This window comes from Pteropus alecto, unplaced genomic scaffold, assembly GCF_000325575.1.
Source record: "Pteropus alecto unplaced genomic scaffold, ASM32557v1 scaffold3, whole genome shotgun sequence".
Classification (NCBI taxonomy): domain Eukaryota; kingdom Metazoa; phylum Chordata; class Mammalia; order Chiroptera; family Pteropodidae; genus Pteropus; species Pteropus alecto.
Window position 1 is genome coordinate 41,622,869 of NW_006442484.1, and position 20,292 is coordinate 41,643,160.

Below are 20,292 nucleotides of genomic sequence, written 5' to 3' on the forward strand. Positions count from 1 at the left end.
TTAGTCTGAAAAAAAGAGGTCTTGATTTCTGTGGAAAAGTACATTTCCTCCCTTGAGTAGAGCTGGTGATCAGCTAATTACTTAAATATTGCTTCCAAACTGTTTCATGTATATTGCCCCAAATGCTGCATTCTCTTCTACTTTATTTAACTAAAAATATCTATGATCACGTCCAAAATGACACAGGATGACCTTGAAATCAGGACACACGTTCTTGTTCTTAACTCTCAAACTAGCCATTCTCACTCCCCATCTTCTGCTCACCAGATCCCACAGGAACTAGATGGGTGTTCCTGGGGAGGAGTAAGATACGTTCTTGGTTTTCTCAAAATGGAAGTCTTTCTTCTATGAGTTTAATAGTAAATAAAACAGGATATGAAGCTAGTTGGACCCAAAGGTTAGGGGCCCTTCTTCTCCACCCCAACTCATACCCCAATCCCAAGACTCTCCTGTGTGAAGTAGTTGCAATAATGAAACATTCTGCCCAAGCCCCTTGTTTTAATACAACAGTGAGGACACAGAAACTATAATGGGATTAGATAAACTCAAATACAGGAGTAAATATGCCTGTGTTTGTTTTATCACTGGAGCTGGATAAATCTGTTATCACAGTACTCTCCCCACCCACCCTGCACAAAACTTGACCTTACTAGGTTCCTTCCATTTACGTCTCAGAAAAATCTAGAGTTTTTCTAGTTTTTCAGTCCAAGATGGTTTCATTACAGAAGTCTTTGCAGAAGGTGTAAATCTGCTTTTTTCCTGGTTTAAACCATACTAGTCACCAAAATAAAAAAAAATTTTTAGCTTCCCTTCCTTTCTACATCGGTTTCTAAATTATGAGTTGCCAAGTCAGTGTTTTAGAGACAGAGAGCCATTCCTTATTTTGCCATCTTCAGCTGCCCGCCACAGGCCACACAGTAGGTCAGACTTAAACCCAAACTTCAACAGTGTACTATACAGGAGGAGCCCTATACTACGCCTGTGAAATACACCATTTTCCACATGTGTTCAGTGTTGTCAGACACAGAGTACATGCTAAAGCAGCCTGGTGGTACCTAGGCCAGTTTGGGTCTGGAGAGAGAGATTCACATTCTATTTTCTTCCAGGTGGAATATCAGAATGAGGGCATTGACGCTATACCCGTGGAGTATGAGGACAATCGCCCACTCTTGGATATGTTCCTCCAAAAACCCCTGGGACTGCTTGCACTTTTAGATGAAGAAAGTCAGTTTCCCCAAGCAACGGATCAGACCCTGGTTGGTAGGTACCATTTGGAAAGGCATATATGCTCAGAAGAGAACTTAACTCATGTCATCTAATAAGCGTGGTTTAATGGATCTATCCTGTGTATTTTGGTATAGATCCAGCTTTTAAAGAATTGAAATGTTCAGCAAATGTCCTGGTAGAATACGTATCTTAAAGGAAACCCATCACCATCTCTCAAACCCTCTTCACTATCCTATTTCTGAAACAAAATAACATTACCCTATGTAAATATCATTTTTTACACCTTCTCTCTTATTTCCCATAATCAATACTTGCTTCCCCTCCATTTCATATCCTGCTCTCATATCACCACCTGGACCTCCATCCACTTGTAGTCCAAGTTTGTTCAGAAGCCCCTTCTGGTCTCCTGGCTTCCAGGCTTTTATTTCCCCCTCTATCCTGGACATCCTAGCTAATATAGTCTTTGTAAAGCCACCTTTTCATTGGGCCACTGTTTTCTATGGGATGATGATAAAACACCTCCTCTTGGCATTAAAGGCCATCTATACTTTACCCCTGTTCCCCTCAACCTCCTTATTCTTCTCAGATCTTCGGTGTTATACATGATCCCATCCCTCATGTAGGTTGTGAGATACTTAGGGCAACAAAGCTCTAATCCGTTAGTACTTAGAACCAGTCCTCACACAGAGTAGGCTCTCAATCATAACAGTAGCAGAATTGTTGAGGGAGAACAGAAGGTTTCAAGCCTTTTCCCCAGATGGAAAATTGATTCGTGGGAGAGATTCACTTCTAGGAGTTGTGATTGTCACCCTCATTGGTTTCTTTTTATCTGTAAAATTGTTACAAGTTGCCAAGATGAGTTTAAACCAGGGTTATGTGCCTTCCATAGGATAGCTTCATGGTTCTAAAGCTAGTTGGCTGGACTTCTGGTGTCATTAGTGTTCATGCTGAGAGTTCTTAGAGAAGAATATGAGATCTAACACTGAAGAGAAAATGGAACTACCGAACAAGTACTCTATCACAAATGCCTATCCCATGGTGAAATCTTTTTCCACCATTGTACACACAATGATAATATCAGGTCGCTCTGAAAGTCCTTACCCTGGGTCACTCATGGGTCAAGGAGCATGTTTTTGTTTGAAGGAACAAGCAATTCCCGTTGTAACTTTTCAACATGAAAATCCACACAGATAAATTTGGAGATAACCTACGATGCAAATACTTCTGGAGGCCCAAAGGAGTGGAGCTGTGCTTTGGCATTCAGCACTATGCTGGAAAGGTAAGACGAGTGTGAGTTATTAATCCTGAATTTGACCAGGGGCAAGTGTCTATATTACCCTGTCTGTGCCACTCAAGAAATGGCTTGCAGATTTCTTTCTCCTTTTAATTCTTGAACACCTAGTCATAATTCTCAAACGTTGTCAGTGGTGCTGCTCACAGAAAGTTGCCCCTGGCAAAGAAGCGATTTCTTGCTGGGGTGGCCAGCAGAGCTGCCATCTGCTCCTCACCTGAGGTTTGGCCTAGAAGTGACAGCTCTCCAGAGAGAAAACATAGTATAACTTTCACAGTGTTTAGTGGTAAATGTTCACATTCAAAAGTCATTTAGAGATGTGTAGGTAATGGAGGAGGGTTAATATCACAGCAGGGCTTAATTTTTAGCACTTTAAGTAAATGTCTACAGGGCACAAAAAATGTCTAGATGAAAAAGAAAAAAAAATCACTTTATCATTCAGATGTTAAGCTTTTACAACATTAAGTAAAATTTCCACTTTTCATACATTATGCCTTAATCTTGATTTCAAGTTCCTGAAGCAGATTAGTGACTAATTCAAGAGATTCTCTAGTCCCATAGCCAACAAATCATTGCTTGAATTCCTCTCGAAGGAGCCATTTGAATTATGGCTAATTGGTCCCAGTGGGGTCGGCTGAAGCCCTGGGTCCAGAAAACAGATAAGAGTTCAATAAAGGGCATTTGGGATTATTTTGTTGATTTAAGACTTATTGAAATTATTTTTCAAATTCATATCATGACATTGAAATAAATTTTGCCTGACTGGAGTTGGTTGAAAGGCCATCTAATACAAGTTAAGGGTGGAAAAATGCCCCCTTTTTTCCTTCTGGATTCTTTGGCTAGTCTAATAATTACATTGATACAAGACAAATTAACAGGAGAAAAATAGATTTAGTTATATACGTTCCAGGCCCCATAAGAATATGAGACTCCAAGGGCAGCTAAGCAGCTGCAGCTTATAATGTTCTGAGCTAAGGAAGGGTTGGGGGTCTGGGCATACAAAGTGAAGGAGGGCTATTTGCAGGAAGGCAGGAGAGAGTCTGGAAAACCAAAGTTTGCCCTGTTGTGCAGATAAGTTTCTTAAGGTAAAAAGAAATCTCTGGTAATAGCTCTCTTCCTCGTTAGGGACCCTTCCGATGTAAATTTAGGCAGTCGAAGGGAAGGTAAAGAGCTTTTTTCTGTATCTTCTAGGTTTTGATTGCTTTCAGCTCAAAATAATCTTCATGCTAGAGTGTTATATTTTGGGGAGACTTGTCTGAACCCCTTCACAAGTAAAGGGGACTGTTTTTCTCTCGACACAGCACATGAAGGGATCTATTTTGGGTCTTTGTTAGAAACTGCAATCTAATTTTTGTCCTTAAATATTTCATTTACCTTAGCATCGATATCTGACTGCTTATTAAAGTTCTCCACGTCTGAGATACCCACATCTGCCCTGATCGCCACTCCCCCGTTTTTCTCTTCCGCCTCCCATTCCTGTCTGCCTCCTCGCACCTCTTTCCATCTCTCTGTCCTTTCACACCTATTTCCTACCCCACCCCAATTCCTCCCTCTTTCTTCCTCTTCTCCTTTCTTGATTTTAAAGAATAAAAGGATCTTTTTTCTTTCTGGGCTGGGTCCTTTCCTGAATTCATTTGCCACTTGCCACTTACTTCTCCGAAGTGTTCCTTAAAATTCCTTTGACCTGGATGCCCTCGTCCTGAGAACTGAGAACTGCTCAGCATCCCCGAGAACTCGGGTGTTGTAAGCAGTACCCTGGGAAGCAGTGAGAGTACAGTGGTTATGAGCATGGAGCCAAACCGCCTGGGCTTGGATGCCTGCCTACCACTTGTGAAAAGTGTGACCGTAGGCACATTATTAAACGTCTCTCTAAGCCTCTGTTCGCCCACCGGGAAAACGGAGATAATAACAGTGTTTACTTCATAGGATGGTTGCTTCACATATAGTGAGCGCCCAATATATTTCAATAATTATTCTGAAGTGATAGATCTTTGATATGACTCTTTTCTTCAAAGAGCAACTGAGCAAGAAGTTAAAATAAACTGGCCTGTCAAAAATTACAAATTTTTGCCCTTGCCTGGTGGTCTAGATTTAAAATCATGGCTGTGTCAAGATGAATTCTATACAGAGGTCGATTAATGACTGATCTGAGACCACTTGCCAGTGTCACCAATGATACATGATAGTGGCTATAACTTGTGATTTGCTATGTATGTTGCAGGTATTATATGATGCTTCTGGGGTTCTTGAGAAAAACAGAGACACTCTCCCTGCTGATGTGGTTGTAGTCCTGAGAACGTCAGAAAACAAGCTTCTTCAACAGCTCTTCTCAATCCCTTTAACCAAAACAGGTACTTGGAACCCCCTGACGGCCCTGGGCCAGACGCTTCTACAAGCCCCGCTGGGCTTTTCTAGGTTGTGTCGAAAACTGCCAGGGCCACACTAACATTTTGAACTTTAAGCAGGGGTAAAAGTCTACCTGTCTAAGTTCAAGAAAAGGAAAAGTTGTTATTTCTTTTGCAATTTAATTGCACAGCATCAGTACACACACATACTTTCTATAACATAACTTTTAGACTTTTCATTATTAAACCATATATTATTAATAAAACCATTTATAAAACCATATGTTATTAATTAATGCTAAACACTCTAGAGTGGTCTGTTTACCTAGAATTATTAGGAAGATTGTTTCTATTCATGTACGATTCCAAGTGAAGGGAGTGAGGTGAATCAAAGTCATCCAGTGGAGTTCTCAGAGGTTACCTGGTCCAACTTCTTGCCAGTCATCCAGCACACCCCACCGCTCTCCTAACCAGCTTGGAACAGGTCCACCACTGGTCTGCACACACAGTGTTTGCCTACTTACAGTCAACTTCTAAGTTGCTCAGTCAATCCTCATGCCAGGAAGGAGGAAGCTAGAGCCAAAGAACGAAACATCCTGCTCTTTGCTGTTTCACCAAAACAGGTTCTAACTGGGTCGAGCTCCTTCCATTTACCTGGGATTCTGCTACCTTTGGCTGAGCAGCAGCCTCGATCTTCTTACTGTGTTCCTTTCAGGGGCTTTATATCTTTGATGCAATGCTTGGAAACAGCTGTGGGCGTGCTTTTACGACAGGAGGGAGAGAAACCTCTTTAACAGTGTTCATAATTTTCTCTTCTTTTCTTCCCTCATCCCTCTTGAAATCGTTGGCACCCACGTCTAGCATGAGCCCCTTCCAAGCTAAAAGAGAGTGGCTGCCAGGTCTGAATTTATTGACATGCAGAGGAATGAAAAGCTTGGTTAAGAAAAATGCCACAGTCTACAACCTTTGCTTTATCTAAACTTGAGAGGAAAGTTGAAAGTTCCTTAAGTTTCTTCGAACATGCTCTTTTAAACAGAAATAGTAAAGAGCCCATCAGAAGGCTTTCCTCCATCTTCCTTTCCAGAACTCCCTTGATCACAGTGAATATTTGATTCATTATTGACTTCTGAAGAGTAAGTGCGTGTGGGCAAGGCTAGTGCTTCCTCACCAGACACCAAAGTGTAAACTCATCAGACAACTCGGTGCAGAGGTGAAGACATAGTCATTATTAATAGGGATGTATTCTTTGAAATAAAATATCTCCAAATGACTTATCAGCTGACTTTCCCATAAATATAAGTAATGACTTGTCAAATCTGTTCACAACTTTGAAATTTCCAATTTTTCCACCTTTGGCAAAATGAAAACAAATTCATGGTCTAGGCCACTAGGTGGCACTAGGTAAGAAGTCAGGCTCTGCCTCCAGCCTTCTGCTCTCACTGATCACCTAAAAGCGGGAAGAAAAACAGGAACAAAGAGATTGCCTCTGCTTTTTTTTTTTTTTTTTTGCTTTTCTCCAAAAGAGCTTTCTTCCTCTCTTTAAACTCTTCCTGAATCTTGCCTTGAAACTGCACTGCGCATCACCTGGAGGAAAAAGAAGTGAAAGCTAAGACTAGAAACAAATGTGTCTTCCTGAGTCATATATTGTGCATATTTATTTCTTTTGAAATCCTAAGCTTTATTTTCTCTACATTTTGAGTATAATTGAGAAGCCATAAATGCACATCAAAACTAATAAGCATGATTCTGTTTTCTTTTTCTGAAATTATTCGTGTAAAAGTGATTTTGATCAACATTTATAGAACAGCTAATAATAATAAGGTATTGTTTTGGCAGCAAAGGGGAAGATAGATAGAGATAAAAATAGTATGGCTTTGCCCAAAAGCAACTGGAACTTTCTTTTACATTCATTTGTGTCTAGAATTGGGTACTAATTTATCTCCTTATGACAGTATTTGCCCTCAAACCTCAGTTCTAAAGAGATTGTACATCCTATGTTGAAGGTCAGAACATTCATTAAGCTTCTAAATTTTAAAACACCCATATTCTATGTTTTTTGGTTTTATTATATTACAGCCTTTGAAGGTAGGAAAACCTTCATGGACCAAAGTAGGTTGTACTGTTTTTGCTGAAATTGCAAATACTTATTTCAGGCACATGCCCCTTTCTAAATGAGATGTGGCTGTACTTAGTGTCCTGGCTGAAAGCAAGGTCCCACACATCCTGGCATTTTGGAAAAGAATATGCTAATATTTTCAGTGCATGAGAAACAATTTTCTTGGTCATTTTTATTTTCATTTACCCTGCTTCAAACTCTTAAATACATAGATGGGGTACTAGTTCAGTGAGCTTAGATATTTAGAGCAATTACTTTACAAACTTTTCTTAGGGGATGAACTAAAGAAAGGAAGGGAAAGATTAAAGTTGGGAAGCCGCAGAGGCTGTTAGTTCCAAACTTAAAAAAGCCGTCCAGCGTTGGACTCCTCAGTGTTCGGAGCAGAGATCCCAATGGGATGTTGGCAATGCTCTGGCTCCTGGTCTTGGTGGTGGTTACATGGATGTTTACTTTATAATATTTATTATGCCATACATTTGTGTTTTGCACATTTCTCTGTACATACATTCTATTTTATAATAATACGTTTTCCCCTGAACAATAGAGAAGTCTTAAAATACAAAGAAAAACTTTAATTTCTTTATTTAAGTTTTCCTGACCAGTTAAGTTGATGTTTCCTGGTAGCTGGACTGTTGCTGTCTTTTGCTTTCACATTCGTGTCCTTTTAAGTCAGCCTCCTCTCTGGGCTTCTGGGCAGGTAACAATCCCTTCATTAGTAGATATCAAATAGAAAAATTGGTCCTTGGTTTAATCTCTTACCAAGGTTGAGAGAATTAACCTCTGTGTGTGTTTGTGTAAAACTATAATATAAAATCAGGGAGAGTAATCCAATTGGCATCTTCTTGCCCCTTGTACTCACCTTCCTGTGTACATTGTACATCTCCAGATACTGAAAAGGTTAAAAACATGGGGTGTGAGATCATGAGGCCCAGGGTCATCAGCTGTTCCCAGATTTCTACAGCCCCTGTACCAGCAGCTACTTCTGCTGGCACACAGCTGTATCTGGTGGAGGAGCTGAGGGGCACACTCTCATTCCACAATACTCAGTGTTGATTGGGTAAGTGGAGGCAGCTGTAGTCAATATGGATTCTCTCTGTTCCCTTCTTATACGACCACTTTCTTGTCTGCAGATGGGCCACTTCAGATGTGGTAAAAATTTTCTTTGTAATTCTTCCTATTGATAGGAAATTCTCTGATTTTATGTGTGAAAATTTGACGTGGCAGCAACACTACTTTCTAACCATTCATCTAGGACTTTTTAAACTGAATAATCTAGGTAGAAAAGCATTAAAAGGAAAGATGTTATAACAAGGTTTCACGGCATATTTTCCTGTTTGGGGAATGTTCCACTGGCTACTGGTAAACTAGAGAAAGGTTCGAAAGGCTCAGGGGCAGAAAGAAGAGGAAGTTACAAAAGAAACTTGAAAAACCATTTCTGCCTTTGAATCGTGAATTCTGACTTCCAAATAGTAGTTTGGGGTTTTAAAGGCATTCAGAATGTGGGAGAAACTAGAGGAAACAGGGTAGCACCAGAGGAAACATTGTCTAAGTCTGAAAGTCTGGTTTTGCTTCAGAATCTAGAACTGAGTTTTATCTCCATTGTCTTCTCCTGTCCGAGAACTCTCAGGTCTTGTGTTTGGAATTTTATTTCTTGTAAAAATCAACAGTAAAGTTTCTCGATCTTGACTTCTACTGGCTCCTCTTTTTATTTGAGGAGGGGGGGTGCAAGTTGAGACCCTACGTTTTATCCGCAAAGCACTATAACACCTTCACTGCTAAAATACTTGCCATTGATTGTTCCTGATTCCAGAACTCCCCAAATTAACTGCATTAAGTTCTTAAGAGGATGTCTTTTAGTAACCATCTCTCAGAGTTTTTGTTTTCCATTTGTGGTTGCTCCATCCTGGTAGTTCAGCAAATGAGTCTAACAGAATGAGCGGACTCTATAAATGACAAAGATTCAGGGTTACAGACATAGACAGTGCTCAGCTCTTCCTGCAACGGAGGCTGTGATGAGCCAACCCTCTCAGGGAGCCCTGGTGAATCAGTTCCTCTTCACGCAGAGGCCCATTTCTTTCTATTTAATTTGGGAGTGTGTCTCAGTCAATAGACACTTACGAAAATTTCATCTTTCTAGATATAGTATTATGTATACGTGCTTTCTAGAAAGAATAAAAGAAAGCCCCAGCTAGAATAGTCAGGGACGGATAGACTGCCAAATCCTAAAATGTATAAAAATGCACAAAATGATGTAAATTCTGAGCAGGCATGTAAATCAAAAAATGGAGGCAATATAAGCACTGTGTCTATGCAAACAATAAGTAGAAGGAAAAGTCATGGAAATACCATGAATCAAGATGAGAAAGAATTCTTTTAACTAAGAAAGACTTCTTGGAAGAGATTTAAAAAAAACAAGGAGGGAGAGACTAGAGAAAATTGAGCATTCTGGGAGTAATAAGGCCTTCTAAGCGAAGGTCCACGGTACTGGAAAGGAGAAGGAAGTGGAAGTGGGATGATTAAGTGAACAGGACACAGAGGAAAGGACTCAGGGCAGAGAGAGGGAAGCAAGACGGAAAAATGATGGGGAGCTGCTGAGTGGAGAGTGGGTTCCTGATGCTGATCTCAGTGCTATAGATTGTCAGGGTGTGCTTCTGAAGAGAACAGCTTCAGGGTGAGAAATTAAAACTTGAGCAGGGGTGTTAAAGATAAATTATAGAGAACCAGGAAAGATGTTCCCAAGGAGTCTTGTGGAGCTGTGTGTAATTAGATGCTCAATAAATACTTTTACATTCTCTATTTAGATCTGGCATTTATTTTGAGATAATTTTTATATAAGGTTCGAGGTTCAGATTTATTCTTTTTCATAAGTATGTCCAATTGTTCCAAAACCATTTATTGAAAGGACTATCCCTTTACCATTGAATTGCTTTTACATTTGTCAAAAACCAATTGGTTATATTTGTGTGGGTCTGTTTCATTGATCTATGTGTCTAACGCTTCACTAATACCACACTGTCTTGACTCTTGTAGCTTTTATAGTAAGTCTTAAAAACAAGAAGTGTGATTCCTCCAACATTATTCTTCTTTTTCAAAATTGTTTTGGCTATTCTACTTCCTTTCCCTATAACTTTTAAAAGCAACTTGTCTCTCTCTATATATTAAAAAAAAAACCTGCTAGGATTTTTATTGGAATTGCATAAAATCTGTAGATCAGTTTAGGAAGAATTAATATCTTTGCTATCAATTTGGATCTTCTTTGATTTCTTTAATCGGTATTTTGTTTTCAGCATGCAGATCCTGTACATGTTTTGTTAGATTTACACCTAAATGTTTCATTATTTGGTACTAGTATAAATTTTATTTTTAATTTTGATTTTCAGTTGTTCAATGCTAGTACTATATATAGAAATACCATTGATTTTTGTGGACTGACCTTGCCTCCCACAACCTTGCTCACCTCACGTGTTAGTTCTAGGAGGTTTGCTTGGTTTGGTTTTGGTTTTGTAAATTCCTTAGGATTGTCTACATACAGTCACATTGTCTATAAATAAGAACTTTTATTTTTCTTTCCAACCTTATGCTTTTTTCTCTTGACTTATTTTACTGGCTAGGACTCCCTGAATAGAAGTGGTGAGAGGAGACATCCTCGCTTTGTTCCTGATCTTGGAGGGAAAGCATTATCTTTCACCATTAAATATGACTTTAGCTACAGGTTTTATGCAGGTCCCCTTGTGTTTGCTAGTCCCTCTATCTGGAACATTTTCCCCCCAGACATATCCATGGCTAGCTTCTTTATTTTCTTCAGGTTTTTTTTCCTCAAAATCTACTTTTCCTGCTTACACTTGTCAAAATTTCAGCCTACTCAATATTTATATCCCCATTCTCTATTTTATTTTTCTCCGTAGCACTTATCATTACCTTACGCACTACGTACACTTATTTATCTTATTTATTGTTTATCTTCCTCCACTACAGTATAAGTTCCAAGATAGCAGGGTTTTGGTCTGGTTTTGCCATTTCTGTATCCTCAAAGTTTTGAACAATACCTAGCATATAGTAGCCACTCAATATGTATTTGCTGAATAAATAAGTAGGTAGTTGAACCTAATCTACCCACACTGCATCTGTTCGCATTTTCTGTCTTCATTCTAATCTAAATGATCTATCCCTGCTCTTATTGCAAGCCAGCTGTCCACTTATCCTCTGCATTCCTTCCTTACTCACCTTCACAAGGACTTTGATCCTCCAATTACTATTCCCCTCTTATGCATTATATTTTTATTCCTCTCAATGTGATCATTCTTATCAACTTAGTAACTCCATCTTTTTGACTACTTCTTACATGTTGAATTGTATCCCCCACGAAATGACTGTGTCCTCACCTGGTAGAAGGGGCAAAGGAGCTCCCTGAGGAGCTCTTTTATAAGGGCTCCCTGAGGAGCTCTTTTATAAGGGCACTCATCTCATTCATGAGGGCTCTGCTTTCATGAATTACCTAATCAAGTCCTAAATACCCCACCTTCAAATATCATATTGGGGGTTAGGATTTAACATATGAATGGCGTTGGTGGAGGGAGACACAGTCAGTCAATAGTACAGGTAGAATTAATTTTAATAATATTTTAACAGATCAAAAATATTATCATTCAACATGTAATCAATATAAAAGTTATTGTGCTATCTTACTTTTTTTCCTATAGCACATTTTAATTTGGACTAGCCACATTTCATGTGTTGGATGATGTGCTATAGAGAATTGCTGCCACGGCCACAGAAGTGCCTCGTTCCTGCTCTCAAAGACAAATGCAGAAATGCCAAAGAGATTTTCTTGTGGGCTCTCTCAAAGAAAAGAAATTCTTGTTTCTTCATAAAATAATATTTTATTGCATACAGACTTGACTTCAGACTTTTTGCAGTGTGTGAGAAAAGTCATTGTTCTGGATTTTCAGAGTTCTAGCATAAGCTTTTCCTTTTGCTCTCTTTGCGGAGATAGAAAGGTCCCATTTGATCAGTATCAAGAGCAGTGTTTTCCAAAGTGTTTCATGAAACACTAGGTTTGTGGGATGTGAAGAGGTGTGAGGTGAATAAGAAATTTCCATGGTCAAAAAGTATAATGAATACTGAGTCAGAAAATCCAATAGGTATCTTTATTGCAGAAATACCAAGGGATGGCTCCTGTGTACAGGGCATCTGAAACCAGTAGGATGCTTTTTTTTAAAAAAAGCATCTTGAGGATCAAGAGTCAAATGGGATCCACTAAGGCAATGCTGATCAGAGAATTTTCTCCCCAGGGTCTTTTTTTTCCAGGACAACCTTCCAGCATGGTCTTAATCCATTTCCAAAAATTCCTCATGCTTTCCTAACTCTAGAACCCTGTTGCTGCTATGTGTTTAGAAAACTAAAAATAACCTTAGAAAATTAAAAATAAGAAACTAAGATAACCTTCAATGGTGAGTCATAATAATGACTAATATTGGGTAAGTTAGTATCTGTTATGAATCAGATCCGCTGTCTTTCCCCCACACATTTTAATACTTCTTTCATAGCTCCTAAATGTGACAGTGAATGTACTTTTTATTTTTAAGTGGCACTTCAATTTAGAGTTATTTTGTTTTATTTCTTCAATGACCCTGTCAAGTACAGTGAATATGGCAGTTTTGATTTTTCAAATGGTCAGAAATGCAGGAAAAACAAATTCTACTTCTCTCAGTCAGCATCCTTCTCATTCATAGAAAAGAAATATGTTCCCATTTAAGATAAAAGGTTTTTTGCTTTTATTCCATAGCTCTTATTGGAGAAAAAGTCTCAAGGCCATTTATAGTTTATTAATTCATTCCACTATAAAATTTCTTTATTATGGGGCTTTTGGGTCATTCCCCCACCCCCACTCCAATACTAAAAGATAACTCGAGGCACTTCAAATCAAATAAATTAGAAACAAAGCCATTATAATTATAATCTCTCTACTTAGAGATGGATCACAACTTAACACTTTTCCCCAGGAATTTGGGTCATGTTAATAGAAACTGTATTTTTCTCTTTAGAACACAAGACCAGCTTCTAACAGTCTGGTCCATATGTTAGAAGCATATAAAAGTTATTTTGCTCTGGTTCCAGCGTGTTGTATGCAAAGAGAAGCTGTAAACCACAGCTGTGTGGAGTAACAATTGTGAACTTTACTGGTGTGCACATGTGAGATGTCAGTAAACTAAAATATCACTTAACTGAACTTGAGAGTTGGAAATGGGAGAGAGAAACACTAAGATTTTATTAAGGTTTACATTTAGCAGACTGGTTCCATTCTTTCCATTTTCACAAGGGTAGTTCAATTTACACAAAACCCAAATCAACTTTTTTCCAGATGATTAGAGTTGGCATAGCCACAGAAATAGTGATTGCTGAGTGATCAATGGGATCCCCATGCAGATGACTTGGTTTGGTGTGTAAATGATGAAAAAATCCAGACATCATTAAAATCAGTTGGGTTCAATCAATCTGGCCAGGCAGCAGTCCCATCAATTACTCAGTGGTCTACCTTGAGTATCCTCAAAACCCCTGAAACAACCACAAAGTCTTTAATTAGGCCATGCTCATTGATGGGCTTTCTCAGCATCACTGCTCAGTGCTCTGCATTGCAGATATGTCCTTGGACAAGAGACTTGAATACTCTGCCTCAATTTCCTTCTTGGTAAATTGGGGACATGGCGCATAGGATTGTCATATTAAATAATTCATTTTACACACTTAGCACAGTATCTACTACATTGTAAACATTCAATAAATGTTATGTAAGTGTTGTTACCTCTTTTCTGATCCATAGCAGAGGGACAAATATAGGATACAATAAGTGGATTTCTCCTTTATTTCCTTATCTCTGATGAATTTTTAAAAAGACAATTGATAATATTACTACTTTGGGTTTCTTTCTTTCCTTCCTTCCTTCCTTCCTTCCTTCCTTCCTTCCTTCCTTCCTTCCTTCCTTCCTTCCTTCCTTCTTTCCTTCCTTCCTTCCTTCCTTCCTCCTTTCCTGTTGAGAGTTTGTGATTCCTGTGTTTTAAAAACAGTATTTTAAGAAGATAAACAAGAAAGAATAAAATAAACCCCAAAACCTTAAATGCTTGGGTTATTTGCTTTTTTTCTGCTCATCTAGCCAAAGATTTAAAAAGTTGGGTATTCTATAAAACTCTTATTAACTGAAACCCCTAATTAATAACATTTTTGTAAATCTCAAAATATGTGCTGAAGAGATTGTCAGTACACTGAGTCAAGTGATTTAGCTTAAGCCAAAACTCCTTGGCCAACTAGGATCTCTAGGTGTTCCATGTGGCTCTAATCAAATCTCCTACACCAGCAACATCAGCATCTTCACTCACCATTGATACTGTTAACTATCAATTTAACAGGCTCATTCATCTAGCCTTCTGGATGATGAAATCCAGATACTAGTAAAGCAAGTAACTTGTTCAAGCCCTCTTAACAAGTAAGCAGCAGTGCTGAAGACAAACCCCAGGTGTTTTGACCCCAGAACTCACAATCTTTACCACTTCACCTCTGCAATCCAGGCTTCAAATAGCTTGAGCAAAGAGTCTAAAATATGAAGGGAGCATGGTATGGCCAGAGACTAGCAAAAAGTTTAGGGTATGTGGAAGGAAATGAGGTGAGTTGTGGCCTGCCCTTGGAGGGCATTAGATGTCATGTTAAATAAAAATTTAATGCTACATTATTCATTCACTCATTTATTCACATATATTTATTGAGCACTTACTACGTGCTAGGTATATAATGCTAAGCACTAGATATATAGTGGTAAATGGAATAGACTTAGTGCCTGCCCCCTTGGGGTTTAGACTTCAATGAGGAGCTACAAGACACAATGTTAGATTCATGGGTAGTTTTCAGTGTTGCATCAAAGAACATCTTTGGCTTTGAAAGAGACATTCTCTAGAAGCATTTAAACCGTAAATCTATTTCACTCGGTTTTATTACTCATCCATGGTGCTACACTAACATTGCACAAATGGTTCATTGCTTACTTCAGTGGAATAATGAGTTATAGTGTTCTTGAAAGACTGAAAGAAGAATCCGTGATACTGAAATTTGCCAAGAGATGGAAGAGATGATCTATCTAGAGAAGGCAAGGGTAGAAATTACCTTAAATGTTTTTCTGGTGCATTGGAGCATTTTCAGTAAACTTTTTAAAGCCTCTACTATGTGTATGGAATGTTGCAAGTCTTATAGTAGGTGCTGAAGAAATTTTTTTTTTTTAATTAATGATGAGAATGGAAGTACTTAGTGCCTGGATTTAAAGAACTGTAACCTCTATAAGGAATCAATCATTTTTAAAGATAAATGCTGTTATAAGGTAAATATTTGCATTGACCTAAAAAGCCTCAGACACGAATGCCCTGAGTAGCTACAGCCTCTATAATTAACATAGAATTGTGATGCTTGTAGAGTTCCTTCATCAGAGAAATAATCTTGTCGGCCTTTATTCTCAGTAGATTCTATTCTTTAAAAAACAAAATCAGTAATTAATTGCATCCCAAGTCGGCAGGATAAGACTTTAATTTAGAAAAAGTTTTGAAATCAAACAATTATTCTGGATGCTGTATCACAGTTTCATAAAGCCAAGGTCTCAAAAAAAAGCAATGCTCATACTTAAGAAAACTTACATTAACTTCATCCTTCAACACCATGACACATACAACGTTCAATAGAGGAAGCTTTCTGGGCACTGCCATTTTATAAATTAGTAAAAACGAACAAACAAACAGAAATGTGTGTGCGTGTGTGTGTGTGTGTGTGTGTGTAATGAGAGAGTAATTTGGGTGCGTGGGTATACAGAAAACCTATGGCAATGTAGCTTAGATTTGAGTAATGCTGGCCAATTAGGCATGTTGTAAGTTTTGTTTCCTGTAGAGTATCGCCTTCCTCAGTCTGCCTCTCTTTATATTCTAGATTCTTAAGTTACTATAGCTTTTCTCAAAGATATACACCCGAACGTTCAAATTAGGTCCTTTCAAAAAGGAGCTAGGTGATATGGAATAGTCATTTTTTGAAAGAAAGCAAAACAATTGGTGTAAGTGTAAATTAGACTTGGATACCTACAGGTCAAAAGTTAACTTTGAATGCTTTCAGAGACTCCATAGGAAAAAAGATTTATGTAAGCATCTCATGTTTCAAAATGGCTGGTATTTGCTAATTTGCAAACTGATAGAAGCATAATTTTTTACTAAGAGAATAAATATGAAGATGTTGAAGATAAGCACCTTGAATTACTTCATCTTAAAAACATTTGCGAAGAGAGAACAAAAAACTATCTCATGTGCTAAGCAAGAGGAGTGATACAAAAATCAGAGATCTGAATAAGCTCACTTTATCCACAATAGCAAAGTGAAGAAAGAAGATTAACTGAAAAGAGACCACAGAAACAGAGCCATTGCTAATTGCTCATGGTGATCAGCTGTGACAAGAGCGTTAACAATTATAAGCCTAAAAATAAGTTACTTGCCACTTCCTACCAATGAAAATATTAATGTAGGGGAGGAAGAAATTTTCCTTTACCCATCTAGGTTCCTTCAGCTGGTCTAAAAATCAAATCTACATGAAGCAGATTAACTAAAGAAAATAACCAAATTTAGTTATATACATACAGGAATCCCTCATACAAGAGAAAGTCAGAGACCCAACATATATAAGAGATTCAGAGATAGAAAGGTAAAATATATGACATCCTGAGCTAAGGAATGAGGTGAGATTCTCTGAGACTTCAGAGGGGAGGAGAGTAAATCACAGGACAATAAGAAGAGCAGATGTTCAGTAAATAGAAATTTGTGCTGCCCTGTAAATAGATCACAAAGTTACTTCTATTATTGGTAGGTCCCCAAATTTCCTTTCTTTGAGGGAGATGTAAAAGTTTCTCTTGAGCCAGCAGGGTCTCAATTGCCTTTAGCTCAAAATAATCCACATGCCAGTGTAGCATATCTTGGGGAAGCCTATTCTGAATCTCTTCACAAACTATGGAGGCAATTTTTGGAGAGAGAAAACATGGAAAAGGAAGGCTTTATTAAGGCATCACAAGGTACTGGTGGGACCATGGACAAAAGCTTTGTGTTCTTCCAGTGGCCTTCAGAGTACTCATCCATCTGTGTGGCCAAAGATGAGTGATTTGATACAAGCCGCCAGGGAACTCAAGCTAGCTAGCTACTACAAATGCTAATGAGGCTGAAGTCTAAGTAAAATCTCATATAGGTCAGGTAGTTGCATGTAGAAAAGTGACATGCTATAGTATGAGACTAGAATCCTAAATTAAATGCCTAGTTGAGAGAGAATAAACTGATTACTACAGAAAAAAATCCCTCCTTACAAGCTCTGCTCAACACATCTTATCTATTGACGGTGAGTCAGTTATATGATTTCCCTCTGTGAAGCACATTATGTTTCCTTGTGTTTTCGATTAAGACTGAGAAAGCCACACTCAGGGCTTCAAAAACAAGAGGCTGTCAACATCACATTGTGCAAGATGCCCAATAGAGGGCTTGGAACTATAAACTGTTCTTTGGTTCTTCCTCTTTAGCATGGAAGCAATGAAAAGGACATTAGACTTGAAATTGAGAAACCTAGATTCTTATCCCAGGCCTGCCATTGACTTTAGATCACTTCTGCTCTCTGTGACTCGCTTGTATGTCAAATGAGGAGTTTGAGTAGATTGGTGATCCTCTGCTTGTGTGCCATAGCATTCTGCCATGGCATCCATGGAGAAAACCCTCTGTGGTTATGCAACTTGATCAAGATCAATGTCCAGCAATGTGATGTAAGCGGGGTGGACCCTTTTGTAAGAGGGAACTACAAGAAATGGTACAGTGTTGACCTAGTGACAAATTCTGCTCTCCTTTACATATAAATGTCTCACCTGAGTAAAGTAATGCATTTATCTATGAACAGATTAGATCTGGATTAGTTGTTGGAGGAGAATTGATAACTGAGGGTTTAGAACACAGACAGAAAAGGCTTGATGGGAATATGGAGGAGGTCTGTGCTGCCTGGAAGGGGCAAGGAAGTAAAATTGTTTTGTCGGGGTAGGAAGGAGAGCCATACAGCATTAAAGCCTTGCTGTGCCTTCAGAAGTGGAAATAGAGATGGGAAAAGAGGTGTGAGGTAACTTGAATATATCCTTTGCAAAAATTACAATTTTGCTCAGGACTGGCCCTGATTGGACTAAAAACCACTCTATTGTATATGGATGTTGCTCTGAGACTGAAATAAGTGATTCTCACATGTCAGTGGCACATGGGTGCTGGCAGATATGTGTGTGTGTATTTCATTTTTTTCCAAATGGGTCGTCTTCTTGGATAGAGATTGACAGTCTGGGCTCCAGTACTTATGTGAATACATGTCATGTCATTGGCAACCATGTTATTTCCAAGCAAACTCCACCAGAAAATGTGGGGAAGGCAGACAATTTGGCTCTAAGGGCAGATTTCTGTCATCAAGATAGACCGAACTGGCAACTTCCACCAAGGTCACAGCAAGATGCAGAAAACGGAGCCTCAGCTCCACTATTGACCGAGCTAGGGAAGAAAAACCTCATCGCCCTCTTGAAACACCCTGATGATTCAGTACAGTTGTGTGCTGAGCTGACTTCCTGTTTATGAATTTTAAAGCTTAAGGAAGAAAGAAGGAGTTATTATGTTTTCCTCAGCTCTGCAAATTTGAAGTCTCTGGGTCACAAATCTTAAAAGCTCTAGTTCACATTCTAAATGAAAAAAAAAAATCCATGAAAACATTGGTTTGGCTTCCTTCAAGCAGATAAATAGTCTAAAGGTGTTCATCATGCAGAAAAGTCCTTAAGATGCCAACAACTGCGAATTGGGGAAGGGGTTCTTTTGGGCTTTGAACTTCCTGCACACATGATAAAGGCAAGGTTATATGTTCAGAATAGAGAGTGAATTTTCTATCTGTGCATATCTTCAATAAAACAGCCAAGAGTACAGGCTGGTCTTTTACTATAGCCCCTTTCAAAATATATAAACTACAGCCCCTTCCATAATATATAAATTATCCATGTTTTTTTCTTGAGAGATTAAGTGGGCTGGGAACTCTCCCACTTTCCCCCTGACCATTTATTGATATCAACACTCAGAATCAAAGACAAATGCCAGGGGAGGAAGTAAAAGCTGCAGAATAAAATCTAACATCACACTTTCTCTCTAGGGCTCCTACAACTGTGTAATATTTTTGTTACTCTTTTAAGTTATCTCAATGTATCAAATCTAAAACATGCTTTTTGGTATAGATTTAGGATAGATAGTTATGTAAAGACAAACTTTTTAAGCATACAAAATACGATAGTATGTTTTATACAACTACTGAATTTAACTCCTTGCATTTTTATTAGGTACAGTGTTATTAACTGAAATTAGAACATTTCAATCACCATATCACGCTAGCATAGGTTTGTCCCAAGTTGATTCCCTAAACATTAGTCACACAACCTATTGGTAAGATAAAGCAGAGTTAATTGCTTACCACAGTAAGCTTTGGCAGAGTCTTGGAAAAGCAAATGCAGGGTCAGAATTTATTAAGGGACTAAGTTTGATGTAAAGCAGGTCTTTCAAAGAGAGGCAGCTTGATTAAGATTGGGTAAAGATCACAACAACAGTCTACAGTTGGTGGGAACAGTGAAGTGCGGATTTTGAAATGAGAGGTTCATAGAATCATAGGGCTTAACCTGTCTGTGGATATTCTCCGTTGAAGAGTCGATGTGTCCTGGGTCTTTAGGGAAGTTCCTGTAATGAATAATCCAATGATTTGCCTGGATAGGAGACTCCTCGTAGAAGAAATTCATGCAACTAAAGACAGAAATGGCACAAAGTCGTTTTCATGTAGACGGTAAGGTGTGATTTGGGTTTTCAGTATCCAAGCTGACTGTAAGGAACATGGTTTCAGTTCTCAAGTCTACTCAGATAACCTAATCTGATAATAGATGAAATAAAGCATTTGATTTTTTTTATTTCCAGCTTCTTTTTATTAGCTTGTTAACCTATTTCTTGTTTTGGGAAAATTAAAAAAGGAAAATTTCCTGAACAAATGCCCACCAGCAGTCACCACTGGAACCCTGCAACAAATCCTGTAAACCGACAGGGGGCAGCAGAGGGAAGCTGAATTCCATACATGATTATTTAAAACAGCAACCCATCATTTGGGGGCAATTATTAGAGGCGACTAAAGATGAAATCATGGGCGCTGGGTACTTTCCAAGAGATGAAAATCCTCTGAGGCAGGCAGGAAATTGCCATCTTTTGAACGTTCCA

At 38.5% G+C, this 20,292-nt stretch overlaps 1 protein-coding gene across 1 annotated transcript in view; it reads left to right on the forward strand.

Moving 5' to 3' along the window:
* The window catches only part of MYO3B (myosin IIIB), a 342,946-nt gene that overhangs the window by 164,522 nt on the left and 158,132 nt on the right, over positions 1-20,292 (forward strand). Inside the window, exons 21-23 of the mRNA XM_015596448.1 lie at positions 1,107-1,260; positions 2,418-2,506; positions 4,740-4,869. Coding sequence (XP_015451934.1) covers positions 1,107-1,260; positions 2,418-2,506; positions 4,740-4,869 — 373 coding nt within the window. The remainder of the gene's footprint in view (positions 1-1,106; positions 1,261-2,417; positions 2,507-4,739; positions 4,870-20,292) is intronic.